This window comes from Salmo salar, chromosome 15 (assembly GCF_965601325.2).
Source record: "Salmo salar chromosome 15, fSalSal1, whole genome shotgun sequence".
Taxonomy (NCBI): domain Eukaryota; kingdom Metazoa; phylum Chordata; class Actinopteri; order Salmoniformes; family Salmonidae; genus Salmo; species Salmo salar.
Genome location: NC_138305.1, coordinates 45,810,203 through 45,836,840, shown reverse-complemented (window position 1 = coordinate 45,836,840; position 26,638 = coordinate 45,810,203). Strand labels below are relative to the sequence as shown.

Below are 26,638 nucleotides of genomic sequence, written 5' to 3'. Positions count from 1 at the left end.
TCATTTTGACTTGTTTTAAGGACATTACATCAAAGTTGGATCAGCCTGTAGTGTGGTTTTCCACACCTCCATGGGTTGATAAATTGGATTTCCATAGATTATTTTTGTGTGATTTTGTTGTCAGCACATTCAACTATGTAAAGAAAAAAAGTATTTAATAAGATTATTTCATTCATTCAGATCTAGGATGTGTTATTTTAGTGTTCCCTTTATTTTTTTGAGCAGTGTATATATATTCTCTCTCTCTCTCTCTCTCTCTCTCTCTCTCTCTCTCTATTCTTTCGTCTTTCTATATATATATTCTTTCCTCTTTCTATATCTATATATTCTTTCCTCTTTCTATATATACTCTCTCTTCTCTCTATATATACTCTCTCTTCTCTCTATATATACTCTCTCTCGTCTCTCTCTATATACTCTCTCCTCTCGCTCTCTCTCTCTCATTCATATATTTATGTATATATATATATATACACTCTCTCTCTTTGTCCCCCTCTACAAATAAACTGAAGTGATGACATGTTTTCTGGCTGCAGTTAGTCTTACCAGATTAAATTCCCTGTCAGTGGAAGTAGACCAATAAACACTCTCCAGGATGATGCCATTCACTAACGTCTAATCATTTATTCATTCATTCCCTGACTGGGGAACATGCCAGAGAAGGTTCTGTGTGTGTTAGTGTGTGTGTCTGTGTACATGTGTGTGTGTCTGTGTGTGAGCTTTGTAACCCAGACATTACCCCCTTCTCTCCTATAGCACACTGAACAGTCAAGTTAGGGCTGGGCGATATGGCCAAAAAATCATGTCATGGTATTTTAAAACATTTTGACGGTATTTAATGGTATTTATGTTTTTGATTAATAAAAGTTGTACATTTGCTTTATGAGTAGTGAGTGATCCTAGGGTGGAAACACATACATTCTAAGTGATTTCAATGGGTCTTTCTCCATTCTGATTGTTTTATACTGTTCAATTCAACTTCAACCTAAAAGAATTTCCTGCACTCATTTGAGATCATTTCCACACTGCCACGATATGGGCAAAAATACTAGGCCATATTTTTAACCAAATGTTGCAATTGTGATTTAGATCAAAACATTTGGGAGAACTTTTGGAATCATGGAAATAGAATGTTTATTATAATTCTATAGTTACAATATAAATAATAGCGGGCACTTTGAATACAGTGTTGTTTGACATGACAACGAATGAAAATGCCATGGACGAGTAATTGTGACAGGGAAGGAACCAAAGTGATGTTCAGTGTTTCCTACGGGACCCTATTATCTTTGGCTACATTAAATCTTTATTCATATAGCCAGCATATTCATGCTTTGCCTATTCCTCTTTGATTTAGAAGATACTGTTGCACAAACAACATGCTGATTTAAGCCTCCACCAGTACTGGTATCAGGCTGCATTAGCTTGCCAGCTAACTAGCGATTAGCATTAGTGGCTAACACGAGTTAGCTTAACTTGCTAATAAAATACAAACTAGCTGTTTGCAGATGTAAGAAACACAAACTAATATTGTAATTATAGAACGCTTGTGGATTTATATTAAGATCAAAGTGGAAACAACATCTTTGTCATCAACATTGTTGCATGTGCTGCATTGACCATGCAGACTGAACGAAAGTGTCTCGTGGTCAAGCAACAACAAATGCGCTCCTTGAGTGACGGGGTGGGACTAGGTCTGTGTGGCAAGCAGCATGGAGAGGGAGAGAGAGGAGAGGGATAACTCAAGTAGCGGAGTAAACTATAAAAATGGACGTTACACACAGCGTATCACATTTAACAAACCAAACATTCAAATACCGTTATAGAAGGTGAAGTAAAAACCCAAACTGGTCCCTGCATAAATACCGGTATATAGTGAAGTACGGTATACTGCCCAGCCCTAGGTCAAGTCCCTGGGGTCGAGTCAGGCGAGTGATCAAGTCTTGTTTGTCTCTGGTGGCTGTCTGCATGTCATTTTGAATTATTTCACTATTCAAATAATATCATGATTTTTTGTATTTTTATATATACTGCTCAAAAAAATAAAGGGAACACTTAAACAACACATCCTAGATCTGAATGAAAGAAATAATCTTATTAAATACTTTTTTCTTTACATAATTGAATGTGCTGACAACAAAATCACACAAAAATAATCAATGGAAATCCAATTTATCAACCCATGGAGGTCTGGATTTGGAGTCACACTCAAAATTAAAGTGGAAAACCACACTACAGGCTGATCCAACTTTGATGTAATGTCCTTAAAACAAGTCAAAATGAGGCTCAGTAGTGTGTGTGGCCTCCATGTGCCTGTATGACCTCCCTACAATGCCTGGGCATGCTCCTGGACAGTCTGTGGTGCAACGTGGCGTTGGTGGATGGAGCGAGACATGATGTCCCAGATGTGCTCAATTGGATTCAGGTCTGGGGAACGGGCGGGCCAGTCCATAGCATCAATGCCTTCCTCTTGCAGGAACTGCTGACACACTCCAGCCACATGAGGTCTAGTATTGTCTTGCATTAGGAGGAACCCAGGGCCAACCACACCAGCATATGGTCTCACAAGGGGTCTGAGGATCTCATCTCGGTACCTAATGGCAGTCAGGCTACCTCTGGTGAGCACATGGAGGGCTGTGCGGCCCCCCCAAAGAAATGCCACCCCACACCATGACTGACCCACCACCAAACCGGTCATGCTGGAGGATGTTGCAGGCAGCAGAACGTTCTCCACGGCGTCTCCAGACTCTGTCACGTCTGTCACATGTGCTCAGTGTGAACCTGCTTTCATCTGTGAAGAGCACAGGGCGCCAGTGGCAAATTTGCCAATCTTGGTGTTCTCTGGCAAATGCCAAACGTCCTGTACGGTGTTGGGCTGTAAGCACAACCCCCACCTGTGGACGTCGGGCCCTCATACCACCCTCATGGAGTCTGTTTCTGACCGTTTGAGCAGACACATGCACATTTGTGGCCTGCTGGAGGTCATTTTGGAGGACTCTGGCAGTCCTTCTCCTATTCCCCCTTGCACAAAGGCGGAGGTAGCGGTCCTGCTGCCGGGTTGTTTCCCTCCTACGGCCTCCTCCACGTCTCCTGATGTACTGGCCTGTCTCCTGGTAGCGCCTCCATGCTCTGGACACTACGCTGACAGACACAGCAAACCTTCTTGCCACAGCTCGCATTGATGTGCCATCCTGGATGAGCTGCACTACCTGAGCCACTTGTGTGGGTTGTAGACTCCGTCTCATGCTACCACTAGAGTGAAAGCACCGCCAGCATTCAAAAGTGACCAAAACATCAGCCAGGAAGCATAAGAACTGAGAAGTGGTCTGTGGTCACCACCTGCCGAACCACTCCTTTATTGGGGGTGTCTTCCTAAATGCCTATAATTTCCACCTGTTGTCTATTCCATTTGCACAACAGCATGTGAAATGTATTGTCAATCAGTGTTGCTTCCTAAGTGGACAGTTTGATTTCACAGAAGTGTGATTGACTTGGAGTTACATTGTGTTGTTTAAGTGTTCCCTTTATTTTTTTGAGCAGTGTATATATATTTTGTTCACTTCAATGGGGAATTGATTGTGCGCCTCAGTAGAGGAGTGTGTTTGTGTGTGTTTCTGCACAGATGTTGGGGTAGGGCCGCGAGAGGAGCAGCGGTCGGTTTGTCTGACACAGAGGGAGAGAGACAAAGTAGCCAAACCGACTTGCGCAAGTTAAACTTGTTTCGGCAATAGGTTATCTTTCGTCTCATCTGGTAGTGTCTGTCTTGACTGCATCAAATTGATGTAAAGAATCTAGCTAGCTACACTAGGCTAATTGAGACTATTTTACTGCACTTCCTCTGTCCTTGTCTCCATTCATATTGAACAACCTGTTGGTTGAACATTATAGCCTTCTCCTTCTCATTTAGCCAACTTAATTCTATAATTGTAATTCCATTTTGCATTGGTTTTGAATTCTCCCAGTTCACTTGCCACACATGGAGCATCTGACTGGAGTGCTGCTTGATGGACCCACGGTTACACGTTACACGCCTGAGACGTGTCGGCTAACTGGTAAAACTATCCTAAAATGTATACTGTCATGGTGTAACCTTGTATGTAGCAATGCCACATAGATAATTACATTTTAGACAAAGCCTTTTCATTAAAATAAGCTTTAAAAAAAAAAAATAAGAAGAAGAACGTAGCAAGTAATCGAATACTAACGTCTGTTCGAATGTTGAAATAACGGTGTCCATCCCTACTGTCTGTCTGCCGGTGTGTTCTAACAGTAGTCGTGTGTAATTCCACCGGCTCGGTGGCGTGCAATGCATGAGTCATACACACACTGTCTCGCTGACTGACTGGCAGACAGATCACACAGCTACAGCTGCTCAGCCAATGGGATGAGGCACAGCATTGCAGGGGACAGAGAGAGTGACCATAGAGAGACAGACATTACCCCCATCCAACACACATCTATGAACCCACGCACGCACAAACTTTATTTGTCACATGCACTGAATACAATAGGTGTAGACTTTACCGTGAAATGCTTACTTACAAGCCCTTAACCAACAATGCAGAGTTAAAAGGTAAGAATATTTGCACACCACAAAATGGAAATAGTAACACAATAAAATAACATACTGAAAAAGATGACACACAGAGAGACACAGACAGAGAGAGACACAGACAGAGAGAGACACAGACAGAGAGAGACACAGAGAGACACAGACACAGAGAGACACAGACACAGAGAGACACAGACAGAGAGAGAGAGAGACATAGACAGACAGACAGACATAGAAAGAGACGGACAGACAGACAGACATAGAAAGAGACGGACGGACGGACGGACGGACGGACGGACGGACGGACGGACAGACAGACCGTCCGTCTCTTTCTATGTCTGTCTGTCCGTCTCTTTCTATGTCTGTCTGTCCGTCTCTTTCTATGTCTGTCTGTCCGTCTGTCTGAGCCGCGCAGACAGACAGACGGACAGACATAGAAAGAGACAGACAGACAGACATAGAAAGAGACGGACAGACAGACAGACATAGAAAGAGACGGACAGACAGACAGACATAGAAAGAGACAGACAGAGAAAGAGACAGGCAGACAGAGAAAGAGACAGGCAGAGAGAGAGAGAGAGGCAGAGACGGAGAGAGAGAGACAGGCAGAGAGAGAGAGAGAGGCAGAGACGGAGAGAGAGAGACAGGCAGAGAGAGAGAGACAGGCAGAGAGAGAGAGAGAGGCAGAGAGAGAGAGACAGGCAGAGAGAGAGAGAGAGGCAGAGACGGAGAGAGAGAGACAGAGACAGAGAGAGGCGGAGACAGAGACGGAGAGAGAGAGACAGAGACAGAGAGAGGCGGAGACAGAGACGGAGAGAGAGAGACAGAGACAGAGAGAGGCGGAGAGCAGAGAGGGCAGAGAGAGAGAGGCGGAGACAGAGACAGAGAGAGGCGGAGACAGAGACAGAGAGAGGCGGAGACAGAGCGAGAGAGAGGCGGAGACAGAGCGAGAGAGAGGCGGAGACAGAGCGAGAGAGAGGCGGAGACAGAGCGGAGAGAGGCGGAGACAGAGCGAGAGAGAGCACGGAGACAGAGCGAGAGAGAGACACACGGAGAGCACAGAGAGAGAGAGACACACGGAGACACAGAGAGAGAGACACACGGAGACACAGAGAGAGAGAGACACACGGAGACACAGAGAGAGAGAGAGACACACGGAGACACAGAGAGAGAGAGCACACGGAGACACAGAGAGAGAGACACACGGAGACACAGAGAGAGAGAGAGCACACGGAGACACAGAGAGAGAGAGACACACGGAGACACAGAGAGAGAGAGACACACGGAGACACAGAGAGAGAGAGCACACGGAGACACAGAGAGAGAGACACACGGAGACACAGAGAGAGAGAGCACACGGAGACACAGAGAGAGAGAGACACACGGAGACACAGAGAGAGAGAGACACACGGAGACACAGAGAGAGAGAGACACACGGAGACACAGAGAGAGAGAGACACACGGAGACACAGAGAGAGAGAGACACACGGAGACACAGAGAGGGAGAGGCAGAGACAGAGAGAGAGAGGCAGAGACAGAGAGAGAGAGGCAGAGACAGAGAGAGAGAGGCAGAGACAGAGAGAGAGAGGCAGAGAAAGGTCATGTCTTGAATGACAGTACCACAACAGCAGCTTGGTTCACTGGAGTTTTACAGTTCCTGCATGCCTGGCTCCCTCTCTGCACTGCTAGCATTGACACACACACACACACACACACACACTGCTGTTACTGCTGCAGCGATCCGTTGTCTGGATCATTTCCATAGGTTGATGGTCACAATACACACACACACACACACACACTGCTGTAGCGATCCGTTGTCTGGATCATTTCCATAGGTTGATGGTCACAATAAACACACACACACACACACACACGACTGGGTCATGTGTGGTGCGGCTGTGGAGTGTGTGTAGTGTTGAGCGAAGATCAAGTCTGATAAAGTTGTGTAAACAGAGACCACAGTAACCTTGCTGCCAGGCTGACAGACCCAGGGGAGGAGAGGTGTGTGGTCCAGGGTGTACATGCAGGGCCAGGGGTAGCAGGACCAGGGAATAACATGCTTCTCCTCTGGTATGGATTGGCTGATGATGGTAGCACAACCACGCTGTCGTTCGTTTTATTTAACCTTTATTTAACTAGGCAAGTCAGTTAAGAACAGTGGGTTAACTGCCTTGTTCAGGGGCAGAACGACAGATTTTTACCTCCTCAGCTCGGGGATTAGAATTTGCAACCTTTCGGTTACTAGCCCAACACTCTAACCACTAGGCTACCCTGCAGTAGAGGTCGACAGATGTTTTGGACACTTGCTACATATTGTTTCTATGTAAGTGTTGGTGGTTTGTAGCAGGTCGTGACATTAGTTGCTCTATGATTCAGAATGGAGATTGTCCTGTAATAGCAGGTCAATGGGCCCAGGTTGTCACACAATGAGAGGTCAGACTCTCACCCTCTGAGTTATAGATAGGACCACACAGTCATATCTGTACACCGTTGTCCACTGCCACGGCGGCAGGTAGCCTAGCGTTTAAGAGCGTTGGGTCAGTAACCGAAATGTCGCTGGTTTGAATCCCAGAGCCGGCAAGGTGGACAAATCTGCCGTTCTGCCCTTGAGCAAGGCGGTTAACCCCCAACAACAACTGGTCCCCGGGTGCCAATGACGAGGATGTTGGGGTTGGGTTAAATGCAGAAGTCACATTTCAGTTGAATGCCTTCCGTTTTTTAATTTACTGTATGGGGGGAGAGAGGAGTGTAGGTAATGTATTATCGGGGTGTGTAAGCTGTATGTATTGGCTCCCTTCACCCCTCCGTGTCTGGCCCTGGACCAGACCCAACCTGCCCCAATCAGAAGCCCTCCTCCTTTTCCCTGCTGTCTCCTCTCCTCCGGGCTCCAAACTGCAGCTGGCTGGCCTCAGGGACAGGTGGCTTGACTCCAGGTCTGTCGACTGGATATGTGGCTGTGGTCATCAGATAGCCTATTGTAGGTTCATATTTTCATTTACACCTAACTAAATAAAGTCTTAAGATGAAAAATGTCAGGATATTGGATGGAATAATTGTCTGTTTACTAAACCACTCCTGCCAACAAAGATGTCACGTGAAAATACAGAGCTGTATGCAGGCACACACACACACACACACACACACACACACACACACACACACACACACACACACACACACACACACACACACACATCCCTCACCTCTTCCAACAGGATCAAACACAGGGAGGTCCAGAGCTGTCAAACATTGATCATAAAGCCAGGGGTTTATACAATACCCATAATCCCTCGCCTTGCAGAAAAAACGTCCAAATCCTAGCCGGCTGAATTACATTTATTTTAGGAAAAGGCTTAATCCAAATATATCCCAACCTTGTCATTTGCTTTGATTCATGACATAAAAGCCCCAGCTGTGCTGTGTGTTGTGTTCACTCTTCTTCCCCTGCTGTCTCTCTGTCTGTCTCTGTGCTGCTCAGGAGAGGAGAGAAGAAAACCCTCAGTAAACATTCTGACAGGCTGGCTTTGCTGCTATTTATAGTTCCTGGTGTTAAGTCTTGACTGGGCAGGACTATGCAGGGATAGTTGAGGATGGACAGATGCTATAAAATACTAAGATGCCTGGAGTCCATGAGTGAAATGTAATGAAATCTGCCATACTCTTCTGACAGGTGTTACAAATTCCATGCCTGACTGTTTTAAAAATGTAGCATTGAGAGCTTTAACAACCCAATTTGCTGTTCTACTGTATCTATGTCATTGCATCCACTACCTATCAATGCTATTCTAGGCACTTCCTCCATCACCTGACCTGTTTCAGCTGGAGATGTGTAATAATCCCTACCAGAAAACTGTTCTGTGGGTCAGTCTCAAACTCCATAGCGGAGGAATGGACCTAATCCCTCAGAAATAGTCCCTAATCCAGGAGAAATTGGCCCTAATCCCGCTCCGTCCGGCCAATCTGCTATGCTCTGCTCTCTGTCTTCAATGACATTTCAGAGAGGATGCCCTGGCACCTCTGCTGGTGCTCTTCAGTAACTAAGGAAACACTCTTGACTTCCCAGAGTGCACCAAGCTATAGCCTCCCCGCCATGTGACACAGACTGTCAGGTCACACTGACCTTGAGAACATGCTGCGTTTGTTTCTGATGTTGTCTGTTGAATTTAGATATGCATAGTGCTCCCCTCCTTCATTTAGAAAAGGACTGTGAGTGAGTGAGTGAGTGAGTGAGTGAGTGAGTGAGTGAGTGAGTGAGTGAGTGAGTGAGTGAGTGAGTGAGTGAGTGAGTGAGTGAGTGAGTGAGTGAGTGAGTGAGTGAGTGAGTGAGTGAGTGAGTGAGTGAGTGGTAGTGGTAGGTAGGTAGGTAGGTGTGTTTTGGGTTAGAGATGGAATGGATGGAGCAGAACCTATGTCAGAGATATGGAGGGGGGTGGAGAGAGAAGAGGTGGGGCACCAAGTTGGACAGTGGTCTGTATCAGTTTATTGATTGGAGGGAGGGGGGATTAAGGAAGAAGGAATGGCCTGGGCACGTGAGCTAACCACACAATGGTTTCCACTGTTGCCCCTAGTGGACACACATCGATAATGCACTCTCTGTTTCATAACAGGTTTAAACTGAATGAAGATTTACTCCCATTGAAAACAGAACAATGTACAGTGCATTCGGAAAGTATTTAGACCCCTTGACTTTTTCCACATTTTGTTACATTACAGCCTTATTCTAAAATTGATTAAATTACATTTTTTCCTCATCAATCTACACACAATACCCCATAATGACATTTTTGCAAATGTATTAAAAATAAAAACAGAAATGCATTTATTTACATAAGAATTCAGACCCTTTGCTATGAGACTCGAAATTGAGCTCAGGTGCCTCCTGTTTCCATTGACCATCCTTGAGATGTTTCTACAACTTGATTGGAGTCCACCTGTGGTAAATTAAATTGATTGGACATGATTTGGAAAGACACACACCTGTCTATATAAGGTCCCACAGTTGACAGTGCATGTCAGAGCAAAAATCAACCCATGAGTTCTAAGGAATTGTCCATCGAGCTCTGAGACAGGATTGCGTTGAGGCACAGATCTGGGGAAGGGTGCCAACACATTTCTGCAGCATTGAAGGTCCCCAAGAACACAGTGGCTTCCATCATTCTTAAATGGAAGAAGTTTGGAACCACCCACACTCTTCCTAGAGCTGGCCGCCCGGCCAAACTGAGCAAACGGGGGAGAAGGGCCTTGGTCAGGGAGGTGATCAAGAACCCAGAGCTCCTCTGTGGAGATGGGAGAACTTTCCAGAAGGACAACCATCTCTGCACCACTCCACTAATCAGGCCTTTATGGTAGAGTGGCCAGACGGAAGCCACTCCTCAGTAAAAGGCACATGACAGCCCGCTTGACACCTAAAGGACTCAGACCATGAGAAACGATATTCTCTGGTCTGATGAAATCAAGATTGAACTCTTTGGCTTGAATGCCAAGTGTCAAATCTGGAGGAAACCTGGCACCATCCCTAGGGTGAAGCATGGTGGTGGCAGCATCATGCTGTGGGGATATTTTTCAGTGGCAGGGACTGGGAGACTAGTCAGGATCGAGGGACTAGTCAGGATCCTTGATGAAAACCTGCTCCACAGCGCTCCGGACCTCAGACTGGGGTGAAGTTTTACCTTCCAACAGGACAACAACCCTAAACACACAGCCAAGACAGCGCAGGAGTGGCTTTGGGACAAGTCTCTGAATGTCCTTGAATGGCCCAGCCAGAGCCCGGATTTGAACCCAATCGAACATCTCTGGAGAGACCTGACAATAACTGTAACGTAACAAAATGTGGAAAAAGTCAAGGCTTCTGAATACTTTCTGAATGCACTGTATCTGCAATTCATCCTATGAGTAAATAAACCACTGATGAAGCTCATCACGAAATACAATCAACCACCACAATCAGAAATAATTCACACATTTACTAGTGTGGCTTTAGTTTCAATGTCATTCTGAGAGTCACCCAGGGAGCGGTATGTAGCCCAGCGGCTAAAGAGTTGGACATGTAGCCGAAAGGTCTCCAGTTCAAATCCCAGTCCGGGCATTGTAAAAGGGGGGAAATTGATCTGGCAACTGGAGGGCTGCTGGGTTCATATTTTAACCCCAAAACCCCCTACCGTTTGGTCCTTGAGCAAGGCCCGTAACCCCACACCATGCTCTCCATCCAGCTTGACCTTGTACTCCTCTCAACTGTGTCTGAAGAGAGAAGATTCATTTCCGTTGTTCGCTGTAACTATGGACAATAAAGTTGTATTGTATTTTACCCCCTCAACTCCTGTCACACAGACCATCTTGCTCTGTAGCTCAAATGGCCCTCTCTGTCTAATGAGGAGCAGTTCTTTAATCCTGCCAATGTGAATAGTGTTTTCGACCTGTGAATGGTAGATTCAGTTTGGTTGACCTGACCAGGTTGATGCATGCTCCAATGTCTCTCTTTTCTCCTTTTAATCTGTTCTCTTTATATTTCTTTTCTCCTTCTCTTCATCCTTCCCTCCTTCTCCCTCTCCCTCTCATCCCTGCATTGTGTGCTGCTGAGCTGAGTCCATTGGCGTCAAAACGAGTCTTTCATCAGCCCTCTCATTAATCAAGTCATCACTCTGCAGTCTTCTGTCTCTCTCTTTCACTTCTTCGTCTCTCTCTTTTCCCTCTCTCATATGCTTGCTTGCTTTTCCCCTTTCTATCCCTCTCTCCCTTTGACTCACTGGTTCATTCCCTTTCTCTCTTTCCTCCAAGTCCCCTCCTCTCTCTCTCTCTCTCTCCCTGCAGGCTTCAACTCAGGAGCTACATTTTAAACTGTGATATGCCCCTGAAAACACACAAACACAGTTGAGAGAGAGACACACACACACACACACACACACACACTGACACCCTTTTGAGCTAGTTTTAGCTTTGCCTGTGAGTGCACTGCCTCTTTGACGTCATTGCAGAGATTGCTCAGTTGTCTGTGAGGAGAGAGTGAGAGCTGGCTTGAGTTGGTGTGAGACGCCTCACCATGTCCTAGTATTAGCATCACAAAATAAGTTCTGCAGCCGCTCCTCTCCCCCTCTGAGAGATGTAGCCTAGCTATTTCCTCCAGCCGCTCCTCTCCCCCTCTGAGAGATGTAGCCTAGCTATTTCCTCCAGCCGCTCCTCTCCCCCTCTGTGAGATGTAGCCTAGCTATTTCCTCCAGCCGCTCCTCTCCCCCTCTGTGAGATGTAGCCTAGCTATTTCCTCCAGCCGCTCCTCTCCCCCTCTGAGAGATGTAGCCTAGCTATTTCCTCCAGCCGCTCCTCTCCCCCTCTGTGAGATGTAGCCTAGCTATTTCCTCCAGCCGCTCCTCTCCCCCTCTGAGAGATGTAGCCTAGCTATTTCCTCCAGCCGCTCCTCTCCCCCTCTGTGAGATGTAGCCTAGCTATTTCCTCCAGCCGCTCCTCTCCCCCTCTGAGAGATGTAGCCTAGCTATTTCCTCCTGTGATGGCCCTAACTGCAGATGTACCCCCTGTGTATTGTAGCGTATAGGCACCACTGGCTGATCCAATTTGAGATTGACTGACTGGGAGGAAATAGGCTCCATCTGGCCACCTGCTTTTCCTTTAGATGGAGACGCTGATACAACTAGGTCCTGTGTGTCACACAGCACGCTTTGAAGACAGCTGCAGCTTTGTTCTTGTGTCCAGGGATGGAAGCAGTAATGTAGAGTTACACTAGATAGACATGCGTCTATGGCTGTCACGCTTGGAGTGGACATGAGGCAGGACCCTAAAGGCGTCAACATGCTTCAGTTCGGCTGGCGGCTAGCCGAAGTCGGCTAGGCGAACCGAACGAGTGTGCTCGCATACTCCCTTATCCCTTAAAAGACCTTCGCTTGAAAAACTAGAAAAGTGGCAATAGTACTGTTTGTCCCTGTACTGTAGCCAGTATATACTTCCTCAAAATAGTCCGAATTAATCTAAGATCAATTTTGCCGTTTTGGCAGAGGAGATCATTTTTTTACAATTTTCCAACTAACTAAGATGTTTGGTGCAGTATTTCTAAATGAAAAAATTGACTTGAAAACGAGTCGTCTCTCATTGAATGACAACAGACTTTATTGAAGAATCCCTACAGTTGACCAACCACGGACGAAGGGGCGTATTTAGAAAACATTTTGTGTGCCCGAACAGCTGAGAAAAAACCTTACCGAAGTCCAAAACGAACAAACTCTTCCCAACTGTTTCAGCTGGGAAGCATGCGGACGCCTTAATAAAGGCAATTAGTCCCAGTGTCTTCAGTGTCTCCACTTCACATGGGCAGGCTGGCAGTACAGTAAGTGCACCAATGCCTCTTATGGTATACAGTTTGTAGCATACTACAGTGAGGGAAAAAAAGTATTTGATCCACTGCTGATTTTGTACGTTTGCCCACTGACAAAGAAATGATCAGTCTATAATTTTAATGGTAGGTTTATTTGAACAGTGAGAGACAGAATAACAACAAAACAATCCAGAAAAACGCATGTCAAAAATGTTATAAAATGATTTGCATTTTAATGAGGGAAATAAGTATTTGACCCCCTCTCAATCAGAAAGATTTCTGGCCCCAGGTGTATGTAGGTAACAAGGTAACACTCTTAAAGGGAGTGCTCCTAATCTCAGCTTGTTACCTGTGTAAAAGACACCTGTCCACAGAAGCAATCAATCAGATTCCAAACTCTCCACCATGGCCAAGACCAAAGAGCTCTCCAAGGATGTCAGGGACAAGATTGTAGACCTACACAAGGCTGGAATGGGCTACAAGACCATCGCCAAGCAGCTTGGTGAGAAGGTGACAACTGTTGGTGCGATTATTTGCAAATGGAAGAAACACAAAATAACTGTCAATCTCCCTCGGCCTGGAGCTCCATGCAAGATCTCACCTCGTGGAGTTGCAATGATCATGAGAACGGTGAGGAATCAGCCCAGAACTACACGTGATGATCTTGTCAATGATCTCAAGGCAGATGGGACCATAGTCACCAAGAAAACAATTGGTAACACACTACGCTGTGAAGGACTGAAATCCTGCAGCACCCGCAAGGTCCCCCTACTCAAGAAAGCACATATACATGCCCGTCTGATGCCGATGAACATCTGAATGATTCAGAGGACAACTGGGTGAAAGTGTTGTGGTCAGATGAGACCAAAATGGAGCTCTTTGGCATCAACTCAACTCCACGTGTTTGGAGGAGGTTGAATGCTGCCTATGACCCCCAAGAACACCATCCCCACCGTCAAACATGGAGGTGGAAACATGATGCTTTGGGGGTGTTTTTCTGCTAAGGGGACAGGAACACTTCACTGCATCAAAGGGACGATGGGCGGGGCCATGTACCGTCAAATCTTGGGTGAGAACCTCCTTCCCTCAGCCAGGGCAATGAAAATGGGTCGTGGATGGGTATTCTAGCATGACAATGACTCAAAACACACGGCCAAGGCAACAAAGGAGTGGCTCAAGAAGAAGCACATTAAGGTCCTGGAGTGGCCAAGCCAGTCTCCAGACCTTAATCCCATAGAAAATCTGTGGAGGGAGCTGAAGGTTCGAGTTGCCAAACGTCAGCCTCGAAAACTTAATGACTTGGAGAAGATCTGCAAAGAGGAGTGGGACAAAATCCCTCCTGAGATGTGTGCAAACCTGGTGGCCAACTACAAGAAACATCTGACCTCTGTGATTACCAACGAGGGTTTTGCCACCAAGTACTAAGTCATGTTTTGCAGAGGGGTCAAATACTTATTTCCCTCATTAAAATGCAAATCAATTTATAACATTTTTGACATGCGTTTTTCTGGATTTTTGTTGTTATTCTGTCTCTCACTGTTCAAATAAACCTACCATTAAAATTATAGACTGATAATTTCTTTGTCAGTGGGCAAACGTACAAAATCAGCAGGGGATGAAATACTTTTTTCCCTCACTGTATATACTCATTTGCATTCGTGTTGGACAACATTGATTCTTTCTTTCTTCTGATTTCCCCCTCTTCTATTTGCTGGCATCCAATAATTTTCCATTTGGCTCCGTCTTTTTCCTTCTCCATCAATATCTCACCTTTTGTTTTACCCCCATTTTTCCTCTCAGGTTCTCTTCCCCCAGCAACTATAGTGTAGATTTAGTCACACCTTCATTTGCTCACCTTATATGAACCTCACCTCACCATGTTGTCATCTCAACCACAGCTCTCTCTCTCTCTCTCTCTCTGCTCTCTCTCCAAATCTATCTCCCTCTCCTCTCCTTCTCTCCCCCTCTCTTTTTCTCTCTATCAATCTCTAGCTCACTCTACTCTCTTTCTCTCTCATCCCGCTCTCTCTATTTCCTCTCTCTCTCTCCCTCCCTTCATCTCCTCTCTCCTCCCCCTCTCTCCTCTCTGTGCTGACTGCTGACTGTGATGGCAGCATAGCGGTGTGACTGGGTCTGAATGCTCAGTGAGGTAGTGCTGCAGTGGAGGCAGCAGTCTGAGATTAGAGACATTACCATAACAAACCCCTCACAGATTGGTTCTGGGCCTCCTCACATCGGGTCCTGGCAGCACTACAGTATTTTTTTAGGAGCAGATTGACGTTTACTGGGATGAATCTTGTCCTGGAGGCAGAGCTGAGCGATTTCCAGTAGATGGGCCAGTGGCAATTTCACAATATCGTCAAAATTCATGAAAACCAAAATGTGCTTTTTGTACTTAATTTAAGTTTAGGGTTAGACATAAGGTTAGCATTGAGGTTAGGTTTAAAATCAAATGTCATGACTTGTGTGACTATGCCAGCTAGTGAATACCCTGCAGAGCTACCTCTAGTTCATGAGTCAACCCAATAAATGCCAACCTGCATTCTCTTCAGGCATAGCCAGGCCAGCATCAGTCAGTACCAGAGGCCCCGGGGAGGGCTCAGGGCCAGACCCAGATGCAGACACGGGAGGCAGATGGTTTGAGTATTTGATATTTATTATTTCCAAAAAGGGTAGTCAAGAGAATGGTCGTGGACAGGAAAATGGTCAAAACCAGTTTAGAGTCCAGGAGGTACAGAGTGGCAGGCAGGCTCGAGGTCAGGGCAGGCAGACTGGTCAGGCAGGTGGGTACGGAGTCCAGAAAACAGGCAAGAGTCAAAATTGGGAGGACTAGCAAAAGAGAGAATAGCAAAGCAGGAGCACGGGAAAAACACGCTGGTTGACGTGAAACAGACAAGACGAACTGGCACAGAGAGACAGGAAACACAGGGATAAATACACTGGGGAAAATAAGTGACACCTGGAGGGGGTGGAGACATTCACAAGGACAGGTGAAACAGATCAGGGCGTTACACTGGTGTATCAGGCTGGGTCTTAATGAAGAATACATCCCTGTGTTTATTGTTGACTGTCTGTGAGAAGATAGGATGGCTCTCTCTGTCATTCACCACACCTCATTGTTTTAGAGGAAAAAGGGGGAGGCTTGCAAGCCGAAGAACACCATCCCAACCATGAAGCACGGGGGTGGCAGCATCATGTTATGGGGGTGCTTTGCTACAGGAGGGACTGGTGCACTTCACAAAATAGATGCTATCATGAGGTAGGAAAATGATGTAGATATATTGAAGCAACATCTCAAGACATCAGTCAGGAAGTTAAAGCTTGGTCGCAAATGGGTCTTCCAAATGGACAATGACCCCAAGCATACTTCCAAAGTTGTGGGGAAATGGCTTAAGGACAACAAAGTCAAGGTATTGGAGTGGTCATCACAAAGCCCTGATCTCAATCCTATAGAAAATTTGTGGGCAGAACTGAAAAAGTGTTTGCGAGCAAGGAGGTCTATAAACCTGACTCAGTTACACCAGCTCTGTCAGGAGGAATGGGCCACAATTCACCCAACTTATTGTGGGAAGCTTGTGGAAGGCTACCCGAAACGTTGGACCCAAGTTAAACAATTTAAAGGCAATGCTACCAAATACTAATTGAGTGTATCTAAACATCTGACCCACTGGGAATGTGATGAAAGAAATAAAAGCAGAAATAAATCATTCTCTCTACTATTATTCTTACATTTCACATTCTTAAAATAAAGTGGTGATCCTAACTGACCTAAGACAGGGAATGTTTACTAGGATTAAATGTCAGGAATTGTGAAAACTGAGTTTAAATGTATTTGGCTAAGGTGTATGTAAACTTCCGACTTCAACTGTGTGTGAGAATGCTGTTCATTGACTACAGCTCAGCATTCAACACTATAGTGCCTACAAAGCTCATCACTAAGCGATGGACCCTGGGTCTAAACACCTTCCTCTGCAACTGGATCCTGAACTTCCTGACGGGCCACCCTCAGGTGGTAAAGGTAGGTAACAACATGTCTGCCGCGCTGATTCTCAACACTGGGGCCCCTCAGGGGTGCGTGCTTAGTCCCCTACTGTACTCCCTGTTCACCCACGACTGCATGGCCAAGCACGACTCCAACACCATCATTAAGTTTGCTGACGACACAACCGACAACGATGAGACAGCCTATAGGGAGGAGGTCAGAGACCTGGCAGTGTGGTGCCAGGACAACAACCTCTCCCTCAACGTGAGCAAGACAAAGGACATGATCGTGGACTACAGGAAAAGGCGGGTTGAACAGGCCCCCATTAACATCGACAGGGCTGTAGTGGAGCAGGTCGAGAGTTTCACTTTCCATGGTGTTCACATCACCAACAAACTATCATGGTCCAAACACACCAAGAAAGTCATGATGAAGGCACAACAACATCTTTTCCCCCTAAGGAGAGTGAAAAGATTTGGCATGGGTCCCCAGATCCTCAAAAAGTTATACAGCTGCACCATGAAGAGCATACTGACTGGTTTCATCACCGCCTGGTATGGCAACTGCTAGGCATCGGACCGTAAGGTGCTACAGAGGGTAGTGTGTACGGCCGAGTACATCACTGGGGCCAAGCTTCCTGCCATCCAGGACCTATATACTAGGCGGTGTGAGAGGAAGGCCCCAAAAAAATGTCAGACTCGTCACCCTAGTCATAGACTTGTCTCTGCTACAACACGGCAAGCGATACTGGAGCCCAAGTCTAGGTTCAAAAGGCTCCTGAACAGCTTCTACCCACAAGCCATAAGACTGCTGAACAATTAATCAAACGGCCACCCGGACTATTTACATTGGTTGTGTGTTTCAATGGATTCTAAGCTGTTCTGTATGTACTTGGGTACTTGAAAATGTCATTTGTCTGTGTGGTTGCGTGCAGTGCATGCACATGTACACTGTTTATAATGTCAACGTTGAAACACTCATCTTGAACTTAGAAACAGCTCTGTCTGTCTGTGTTGTCCAGAGACTCCTTTGACAACAGGCAGTTCCCAGCAGAGTCTGGGTACAAAGGTCTCTCTCTGGGCTGCTGTTCCACTGAACACTAGATTTTCCATTTCCCCCATTAAGGTTTTGTCTGTCAATAACTGGTTAGAAGACTGGGTGGGCCTTCCATTGTGACTCTCCTTTATCTAATCAAGGGTTTCCCACAGGCAGGCAGGCCGTTGTGGCCGGAGTGATGATGGCTTTGTGTGGCCAAAGATAAGCAGCTAAATGGATGGACTGGGCTTTGTTTACAGTAGAAAACCGTGGCGAGTGGGAGGCTTTATTGGTTTAAACTGATTGTTTGGTTTCAACTTACCTTATATACAGTTGAGTCCTGATAAGTACACATCGGATAAGTGAACATACATCAGTTTAAGTGCAGTTCTGTTGATCAATCCCATTTCACTTGCTTCAGATATCAGGAGTGGACTGTATTCCATTGACTCTGCTGTTACTGTCTCTCTCATCTAACTCTGGTCACGTTTCTACTCTATTGCCATGTGGACAAGTGACTGTTAAACTGCTCCGCTTATGCAGACAGTCTGTCTTTGTGTGTGTTTTATGAAGGACCTTGTAGTGGTGTGTGAAATCAGCCCCAGCCTCTGTCTTAGCCAGCGCAATTAGTCTAAGCCATGTGGTCTTGGTCTGGCTGTGTTGAAGCCCTTATACTCTTTTATTTTCAGCTCAACGACACAAACGGGTCCTTGTGAGTCAGGTGGGTTTATGAAATGGTGTTCAAAGCTACCCGCTGGTCGCCCCCCCCACCGGTTTGTGACAGGCTGAGATGGGTTGTTTATCGACACCTAAGAAAACCGTGTGTGTGTGTGTGTGTGTGTGAGATCGGGGTGACAGAGGCTGATTTTCCATTAAGGAAGGACAACATGATAAAATATTACATTGGCACTGCAGGATCGTTCTGTCAATACACCCAAATAGACAGAGGGGAGAGAGGGCAAAAGAGAGAGTAAGAGATAGAGAAAGGAAATGAGGAGAGATGGAGTGGAGAGAGGCAAACACATGCTACCCTCTATGCAGTGTACCTGGTTGGCATTAGTGTGAGTGTATGACTTAACACAGTCATGCAATACTGCCATATAATAACCTGTCCCTTGCCTCAGCATGGCTGATGTTCTGTGCATTGCATGTATTCACATACAGATAAGTACTATCCCGGTCTATGTGTATTCCATGGAGGTAACGTGTTAGCTGTGTTCCATGGAGGTAATGTGTTAGCTGTGTTCCATGGAGGTAACGTGTTAGCTGTGTTCCATGGAGGTAACGTGTTAGCTGTATTCCGTGGAGGTAACGTGTTAGCTGTATTCCGTGGAGGTAACGTGTTAGCTGTGTTCCATGGAGGTAACGTGTTAGCTGTATTCCGTGGAGGTAACGTGTTAGTTGTATTCTGTGGAGGTAACGTGTTAGCTGTATTCTATGGAGGTAACGTGTTAGCTGTATTCTATGGAGGTAACGTGTTAGCTGTATTCCATGGAGGTAACGTGTTAGCTGTGTTCCATGGAGGGGAAGTGTTAGCTGTATTCTATGGAGGTAACGTGTTAGCTGTGTTCCGTGGAGGTAACATGTTAGCTGTATTCCGTGGAGGGGAAGTGTTAGCTGTGTTCCATGGAGGTAACGTGTTAGCTGTGTTCCATGGAGGGGAAGTGTTAGCTGTATTCCATGGAGGTAACGTGTTAGCTGTATTCCATGGAGGTAACGTGTTAGCTGTATTCCATGGAGGTAACGTGTTAGCTGTATTCCATGGAGGTAATGTGTTAGCTGTGTTCCATGGAGGGGAAGTGTTAGCTGTATTCTATGGAGGTAACGTGTTAGCTGTATTCCGTGGAGGTAACGTGTTAGCTGTGTTCCATGGAGGTAACGTGTTAGCTGTATTCCGTGGAGGTAACGTGTTAGCTGTATTCTATGGAGGTAACGTGTTAGCTGTATTCTATGGAGGTAACGTGTTAGCTGTATTCTATGGAGGTAACGTGTTAGCTGTATTCTATGGAGGTAACGTGTTAGCTGTATTCCATGGAGGTAACGTGTTAGCTGTGTTCCATGGAGGGGAAGTGTTAGCTGTATTCCGTGGAGGTAACGTGTTAGCTGTGTTCCGTGGAGGTAACATGTTAGCTGTATTCCGTGGAGGGGAAGTGTTAGCTGTGTTCCATGGAGGTAACGTGTTAGCTGTGTTCCATGGAGGGGAAGTGTTAGCTGTGTTCCATGGAGGTAACGTGTTAGCTGTATTCCATGGAGGTAACGTGTTAGCTGTATTCCATGGAGGTAATGTGTTAGCTGTGTTCCATGGAGGGGAAGTGTTAGCTGTATTCTATGGAGGTAACGTGTTAGCTGTATTCCATGGAGGTAACGTGTTAGCTGTATTCCGTGGAGGGGAAGTGTTAGCTGTGTTCCATGGAGGTAACGTGTTAGCTGTAGTCCATGGAGGTAACGTGTTAGCTGTATTCCATGGAGGTAACGTGTTAGCTGTATTCTATGGAGGTAATCTGTTAGCTGTATTCTATGCAGGTAACGTGTTAGCTGTATTCTATGGAGGTAACGTGTTAGCTGTATTCTATGGAGGTAATCTGTTAGCTGTATTCTATGGAGGTAATGTGTTAGCTGTGTTCCATGGAGGTAACGTGTTAGCTGTATTCTATGGAGGTAACGTGTTAGCTGTGTTCCATGGAGGTAACGTGTTAGCTGTGTTCCATGGAGGTAACGTGTTAGCTGTGTTCCATGGAGGTAACGTGTTAGCTGTGTTCCATGGAGGTAACGTGTTAGCTGTGTTCCATGGAGGTAACGTGTTAGCTGTGTTCCATGGAGGTAACGTGTTAGCTGTGTTCCATGGAGGTAACGTGTTAGCTGTGTTCCATGGAGGTAACGTGTTAGCTGTGTTCCATGGAGGTAACGTGTTAGCTGTGTTCCATGGAGGTAACGTGTTAGCTGTGTTCCATGGAGGTAACGTGTTAGCTGTATTCCATGGAGGTAACGTGTTAGCTGTGTTCTATGGTACCTCTGTTGTTTACCCTGGACAAATAGTCGTGTTTCACCACCGGGTAGCTCAAATTCTAAGTCGAGGAGAAGGAGGCAGACGCAAAGCACCGCTGTAAAATAACGTCAGCATTAGACTCATGTATTAATCATCATTTCATCCTTTGATATATCACAAGTAGTGTTTACTACAGTAGAATGATTATTATATGACTATGAGTGGTTATACTAGTATTTTAACAATCTTTTTAGAATATTAAATTAATTGGTATATGTTTCATTAGCCTCACCAACGCTGCCTGATCCCGCAAGCTTACATGATTGTTGCTGCACGTCAGTGGCGGTCGTTGCCGTTTAAGATGAGGGAGGATGATCATTTTTTTAATGAACATGGCCTTATTTCTATTACAGCATATTGGATGACTGTCATTCATATTCTATTCACCCAGCTCAATGTAACATTGATAGGTTTAGGCTACTACATGATACTCACATTTTCCCTGTACCCATCATGAGGCTGCTACAACCTAGCCTATGAATGAAAGTTTACAACGTAGGTGCACAGGTCGAGAGAATTTTGAATAATCCTGGTGACAGACAGTGACACATTCAATACTGCTTTGCACACTGTTGCCTGCATCTAGCTGTACTAGGGTCTAATCATTAGTCCAACAGTTGCAAACAAGCATTTCTATTGGACAATATCAGGTATGTTTATCCCCATTTCTTTCTGTTTGCTTCAATTTAAGTAAACGTTTTTCAACAGAAACACAGTTCACTTACATAGCAGCCACATAAAAACAACTCGTTGTGTATATATAATTTCTTCAAGCATCTATCTATATACTCTCCTCCTCTCACCTTTTCCATCGCTTGTGGACTTCAGTGCGCAACACATCAGCTGTCTGTGACCAGGTGAAAAAACCTTTCCAAGCCAAACTTTCATATCATGACCGCTAACCGCTACACACAGCCTACATCGTTGTCACGTCATAGTCAACCAGAACTACTAGAACTAACACATTAGTAAACCCGCTACAATCATGCAGTACAGTGTACAGTCAGAAAGCAGTTTAGCAGGCCCCAGTGGCAATAAATTAATAAAACCAAAAGCTTACCTTGACTTGGAAGGGTTCCAGTGTTGGATAGCCATAGCCAGCTAGCTAACATAGCATCCCTCTCTGTTTGAGCTGGGTGTTTGAGTAGGCTAATCTCTCTCTCTCTCTCTCTCGCTCTCTCACTCTCTCTTCTCCCTAATTTTGGAATGAATTAATTTGTTAAAAACAGATAAACTATTGTCTTTCTCTCTGTTTGAGTCAACTACTCACCACATTTTATGCACTGCAGTGCTAGCTAGCTGTAGCTTATGCTTTCAGTACTAGATTAATTCTCTGATCCTTTGATTGGGTGGACATGTCAGTTCATGCTGCAAGAACCATGAGCATTGAAGTCAAGGTACCCAGAGGAGGAGAGAAGCTAGTTGTCCTCCAGCTACACCATGGTGCTACCCTACAGAGTGCTGTTGAGACTACTGTAGTTCTTCATTGCAACAGTTTATTTTCATAAATTATTTGGTGACGTGAATATACACTGCTCAAAAAAATAAAGGGAACACTTAAACAACACAATGTAACTCCAAGTCAATCACACTTCTGTGAAATCAAACTGTCCACTTAGGAAGCAACACTGATTGACAATACATTTCACATGCTGTTGTGCAAATGGAATAGACAACAGGTGGAAATTATAGGCAATTAGCAAGACACCCCCAATAAAGGAGTGGTTCGGCAGGTGGTGACCACAGACCACTTCTCAGTTCTTATGCTTCCTGGCTGATGTTTTGGTCACTTTTGAATGCTGGCGGTGCTTTCACTCTAGTGGTAGCATGAGACGGAGTCTACAACCCACACAAGTGGCTCAGGTAGTGCAGCTCATCCAGGATGGCACATCAATGCGAGCTGTGGCAAGAAGGTTTGCTGTGTCTGTCAGCGTAGTGTCCAGAGCATGGAGGCGCTACCAGGAGACAGGCCAGTACATCAGGAGACGTGGAGGAGGCCGTAGGAGGGCAACAACCCAGCAGCAGGACCGCTACCTCCGCCTTTGTGCAAGGAGGAGCAGGAGAAGCACTGCCAGAGCCCTGCAAAATGACCTCCAGCAGGCCACAAATGTGCATGTGTCTGCTCAAATGGTCAGAAACAGACTCCATGAGAGTGGTATGAGGGCCCGACGTCCACAGGTGGGGGTTGTGCTTACAGCCCAACACCGTGCAGGACGTTTGGCATTTGCCAGAGAACACCAAGATTGGCAAATTCGCCACTGGCGCCCTGTGCTCTTCACAGATGAAAGCAGGTTCACACTGAGCACATGTGACAGACGTGACAGAGTCTGGAGACGCCGTGGAGAACGTTCTACTGCCTGCAACATCCTCCAGCATGACCGGTTTGGCAGAGGGTCAGTCATGGTGTGGGGTGGCATTTCTTTGGGGGCCCGCACAGCCCTCCATGTGCTCGCCAGAGGTAGCCTGACTGCCATTAGGTACCGAGATGAGATCCTCAGACCCCTTGTGAGACCATATGCTGGTGCGGTTGGCCCTGGGTTCCTCCTAATGCAAGACAATGCTAGACCTCATGTGGCTGGAGTGTGTCAGCAGTTCCTGCAAGAGGAAGGCATTGATGCTATGGACTGGCCCGCCCGTTCCCCAGACCTGAATCCAATTGAGCACATCTGGGACATCATGTCTCGCTCCGTCCACCAACGCCACGTTGCACCACAGACTGTCCAGGAGTTGGCGGATGCTTTAGTCCAGGTCTGGGAGGAGATAACCTCAGGAGACCATCCGCCACCTCATCAGGAGCATGCCCAGGCATTGTAGGGAGGTGATACAGGCACGTGGAGGCAACACACACTACTGAGCCTCATTTTGACTTGTTTTAAGGACATTACATCAAAGTTGGATCAGCCTGTATTGTGTTTTTCCACTTTAATTTTGAGTGTGACTCCAAATCCAGACCTCCATGGGTTGATAAATTGGATTTCCATTGATTTATTTTTGTGTGATTTTGTTGTCAGCACATTCAACTATGTAAAGAAAAAAGTATTTAATAAGATTATTTCATTCATTCAGATCTAGGATGTGTTATTTTAGTGTTCCCTTTATTTTTTGAGCAGTATATTTACTATAAAAAGGACAACTTTTTTTTTAATTGTTCACTATTTATGAAGTTCACTGAGGAGGATGGTCCTCCCCTTCCTCCTCTGAGGAGCCTCCACCGCTGCACGTGTAGCGCAGCAGGAATCAATCTGGTATTTATGAAGCTAATATTCCATATTCATACTGCAGAATATTATTTGAATCCTTCCCCAGAGCCAATGTGTCTGAGCGTGTCTCTTGATTTTAGGGAGCATGGTGTGGAATGCAAATCAACGTTTGATATTGTGTGTGTGTGGAAGAGGGAGCGGGGGGGGGGCTAGTGGTCTGATTCCTCTCGGCGTCTCGACTTCTCCAGTCAGCTAGCTCTGACTAACAACCAGCCTGCCTCATAGCTAGAGATTACTACAGAGTGGGCTCTTCAGAGCACAATACAACACACACACTCTCCCCCTCACACACACACACCGGCGTGAACACACAGCCAGGTGCTCCGGACCGAGACGTAGATTCTAGCCGTTATTTGTCTGTTTTAGCGGTACAGAGAGGAGCAAAGTGGAAATGCCTTCCCGAAACCTGGACTGTGATATCTTTGTCCTCATCGCCTGTGTGGTGGACGTTGAGGTGTTCACCAGTCAGGAGGTCAAGGTAGGACAAGATACACATACACACTCCTAGAAGGCAGCACAGAACACACTTCACACACACTTTAGAAGACACGACTAGAGTGTGTGTCCTATGGGTCTGTCTATGCTGCTCAAACAACTCTAAACAACTGCATGCATTTTGTGCTTTCAGTCTGCAATTACTGTAAGACTATTCTGAGGTTGTGTCTGACAGTGTTGTACAGAACTGTTGTTTTGTCCCATCATCAGCCGACTAGAAGCGACACCATGTTAATGTAAACACTGTCTCGACTGTGAGTCCAGCAGGACCAGATGGATAAAAGGCTGTGTTCTGTTTGATTAGAGAGACATAAGGTTAGCTAGTCACCTGTCAGTCACTCCACAGATGCCATTTTATTTAACCTTTATTTAACTAGGCAAGTCAGTTAAGAACAAATGTTTATTTACAATGATGGCTTAGGAACAGTGGGTTAACTGCTTTGTTCATGGGCACAACAACAGATTTTTACCTTGTCAGCTCAGCTCAGGGATTTGATCTAGCAACCTTCCAGTTACTGGCCCAATGCTCTAACCACTAGGCTACCCATGCGCATGCCTAGTGTAGTTGACAAGGTGTACAGGTTAGTACAGGTTAGCAGCCCAGCTAACCTGTACTGTCTGTTTCTGATTGTATTACTGTCTGTACATGCACCACAAACCTTTGATGTATTGATTTTAACACTGAAGTATTATTTGAATGCACTGTATGCAGTTGGTGTTCATTTTACATCAAACATGTCAGAGCCTTTTTACCATTACTTTGATTTGTGTTGGAACAAGTAACATTTTTAGGGTGAAGTGTGTTGAATTGCACAGCAAGATGCTGCAGCTTCGTTCTACTTTTGGCACTCTCAAATGTTAATCATTTACTTGCGTAAGACACACACACACTCATGCACACACTACTGTGCATCCATTGACCCCAAAATAGTCAGTGATTAGGAAAGGAGGCTCTGTCTGAGTGATCATTACTCCTCCAATCACATTGGAACCACATGTTTTGTTTAATGAATCACTGTCTGCTGCTCGGCTGCTCTGGTCTGGCTGCTCTCCCCACCACCATCTTCAACTGGGTTAATCATGTAGAATATAGAAGATTCTGGAATCTAGACTATCCTCTGATAGAAGATGAGGCAGAGAGACTGAAGAGATGAGGTTATGATTGGAGTGATGTGAAGGTTGGCGCTTGGGGGTAATGAGTAGCTAATGTACAGACTTGGTGATTGGTCAGACGGATGGACGGACAGAGAGACCGACAGACAGTCTGCTCCTGATGTTGTGGACATACACTACCATTCAAAAGTTTGGGGTCACTTAGAAATGTCCTTGTTTTTGAAAGGAAAGCATGTTTTTTTTGTCCATTATAATAACATCAAATTGATCCGAAATACAGTGTAGACATTGTTAATGTTGTAAATGACTATTGTAGCTGGAAATGGCTTTTTTTTAATGGAATATCTACATAGGCGTACAAAGGCCCATTATCAGCAACCATCACTCCTGTGTTCCAATAGCGCGTTGTGTTAGCTAATCCAAGTTTATCATTTTAAAAGGCTAATTGATCATTAGAAAACCCTTTTGCAATTATGTTAGCAAAGCTGAAAACTGTTCTGATTAAAGAAGCAATAAAACTGGCCTTCTTTAGACTAGTTGAGTATCTGGAGCATCAGCATTTGTGGGTTCGATTACAGGCTCCAAATGGTCAGAAACAAAGAACTTTCTTCTGAAACTCATCAGTCTAGAAACTGCCAAGAAACTGAAGATCTGGTACGACGCTGTGTACTACTCCCTTCACAGAACAGCGCAAACTGGTTCAAACCAGAATAGAAAGAGGAGTGGGAGGCCCCGGTGCACAACTAAGCAAGAGGACAAGTACATTAGAGTGTCTAGTTTGAGAAACAGATGCCTCACAAGTCCTCAACTGGCAGCTTTATTTATTAAATAATAC

The 26,638-nt window shown here is 45.6% G+C and overlaps 1 protein-coding gene across 7 annotated transcripts in view; it reads left to right on the top strand.

Annotated features, from left to right (window-relative positions):
- Positions 1–26,638, top strand: part of LOC100306775 (regulator of calcineurin 2) — a 118,399-nt gene that overhangs the window by 28,142 nt on the left and 63,619 nt on the right. The window contains exon 1 of one of the 7 annotated variants that reach the window (XM_014144318.3): positions 24,386–24,673. The exons of the other annotated variants lie outside the window; for them this stretch is intronic. Within the exon in view, the coding sequence (XP_013999793.1) occupies positions 24,587–24,673 (87 nt within the window). The 5' untranslated portion in view covers positions 24,386–24,586. Of the gene's footprint in view, positions 1–24,385; positions 24,674–26,638 lie in introns of those variants that run through there. 7 annotated transcript variants of the gene reach the window in all.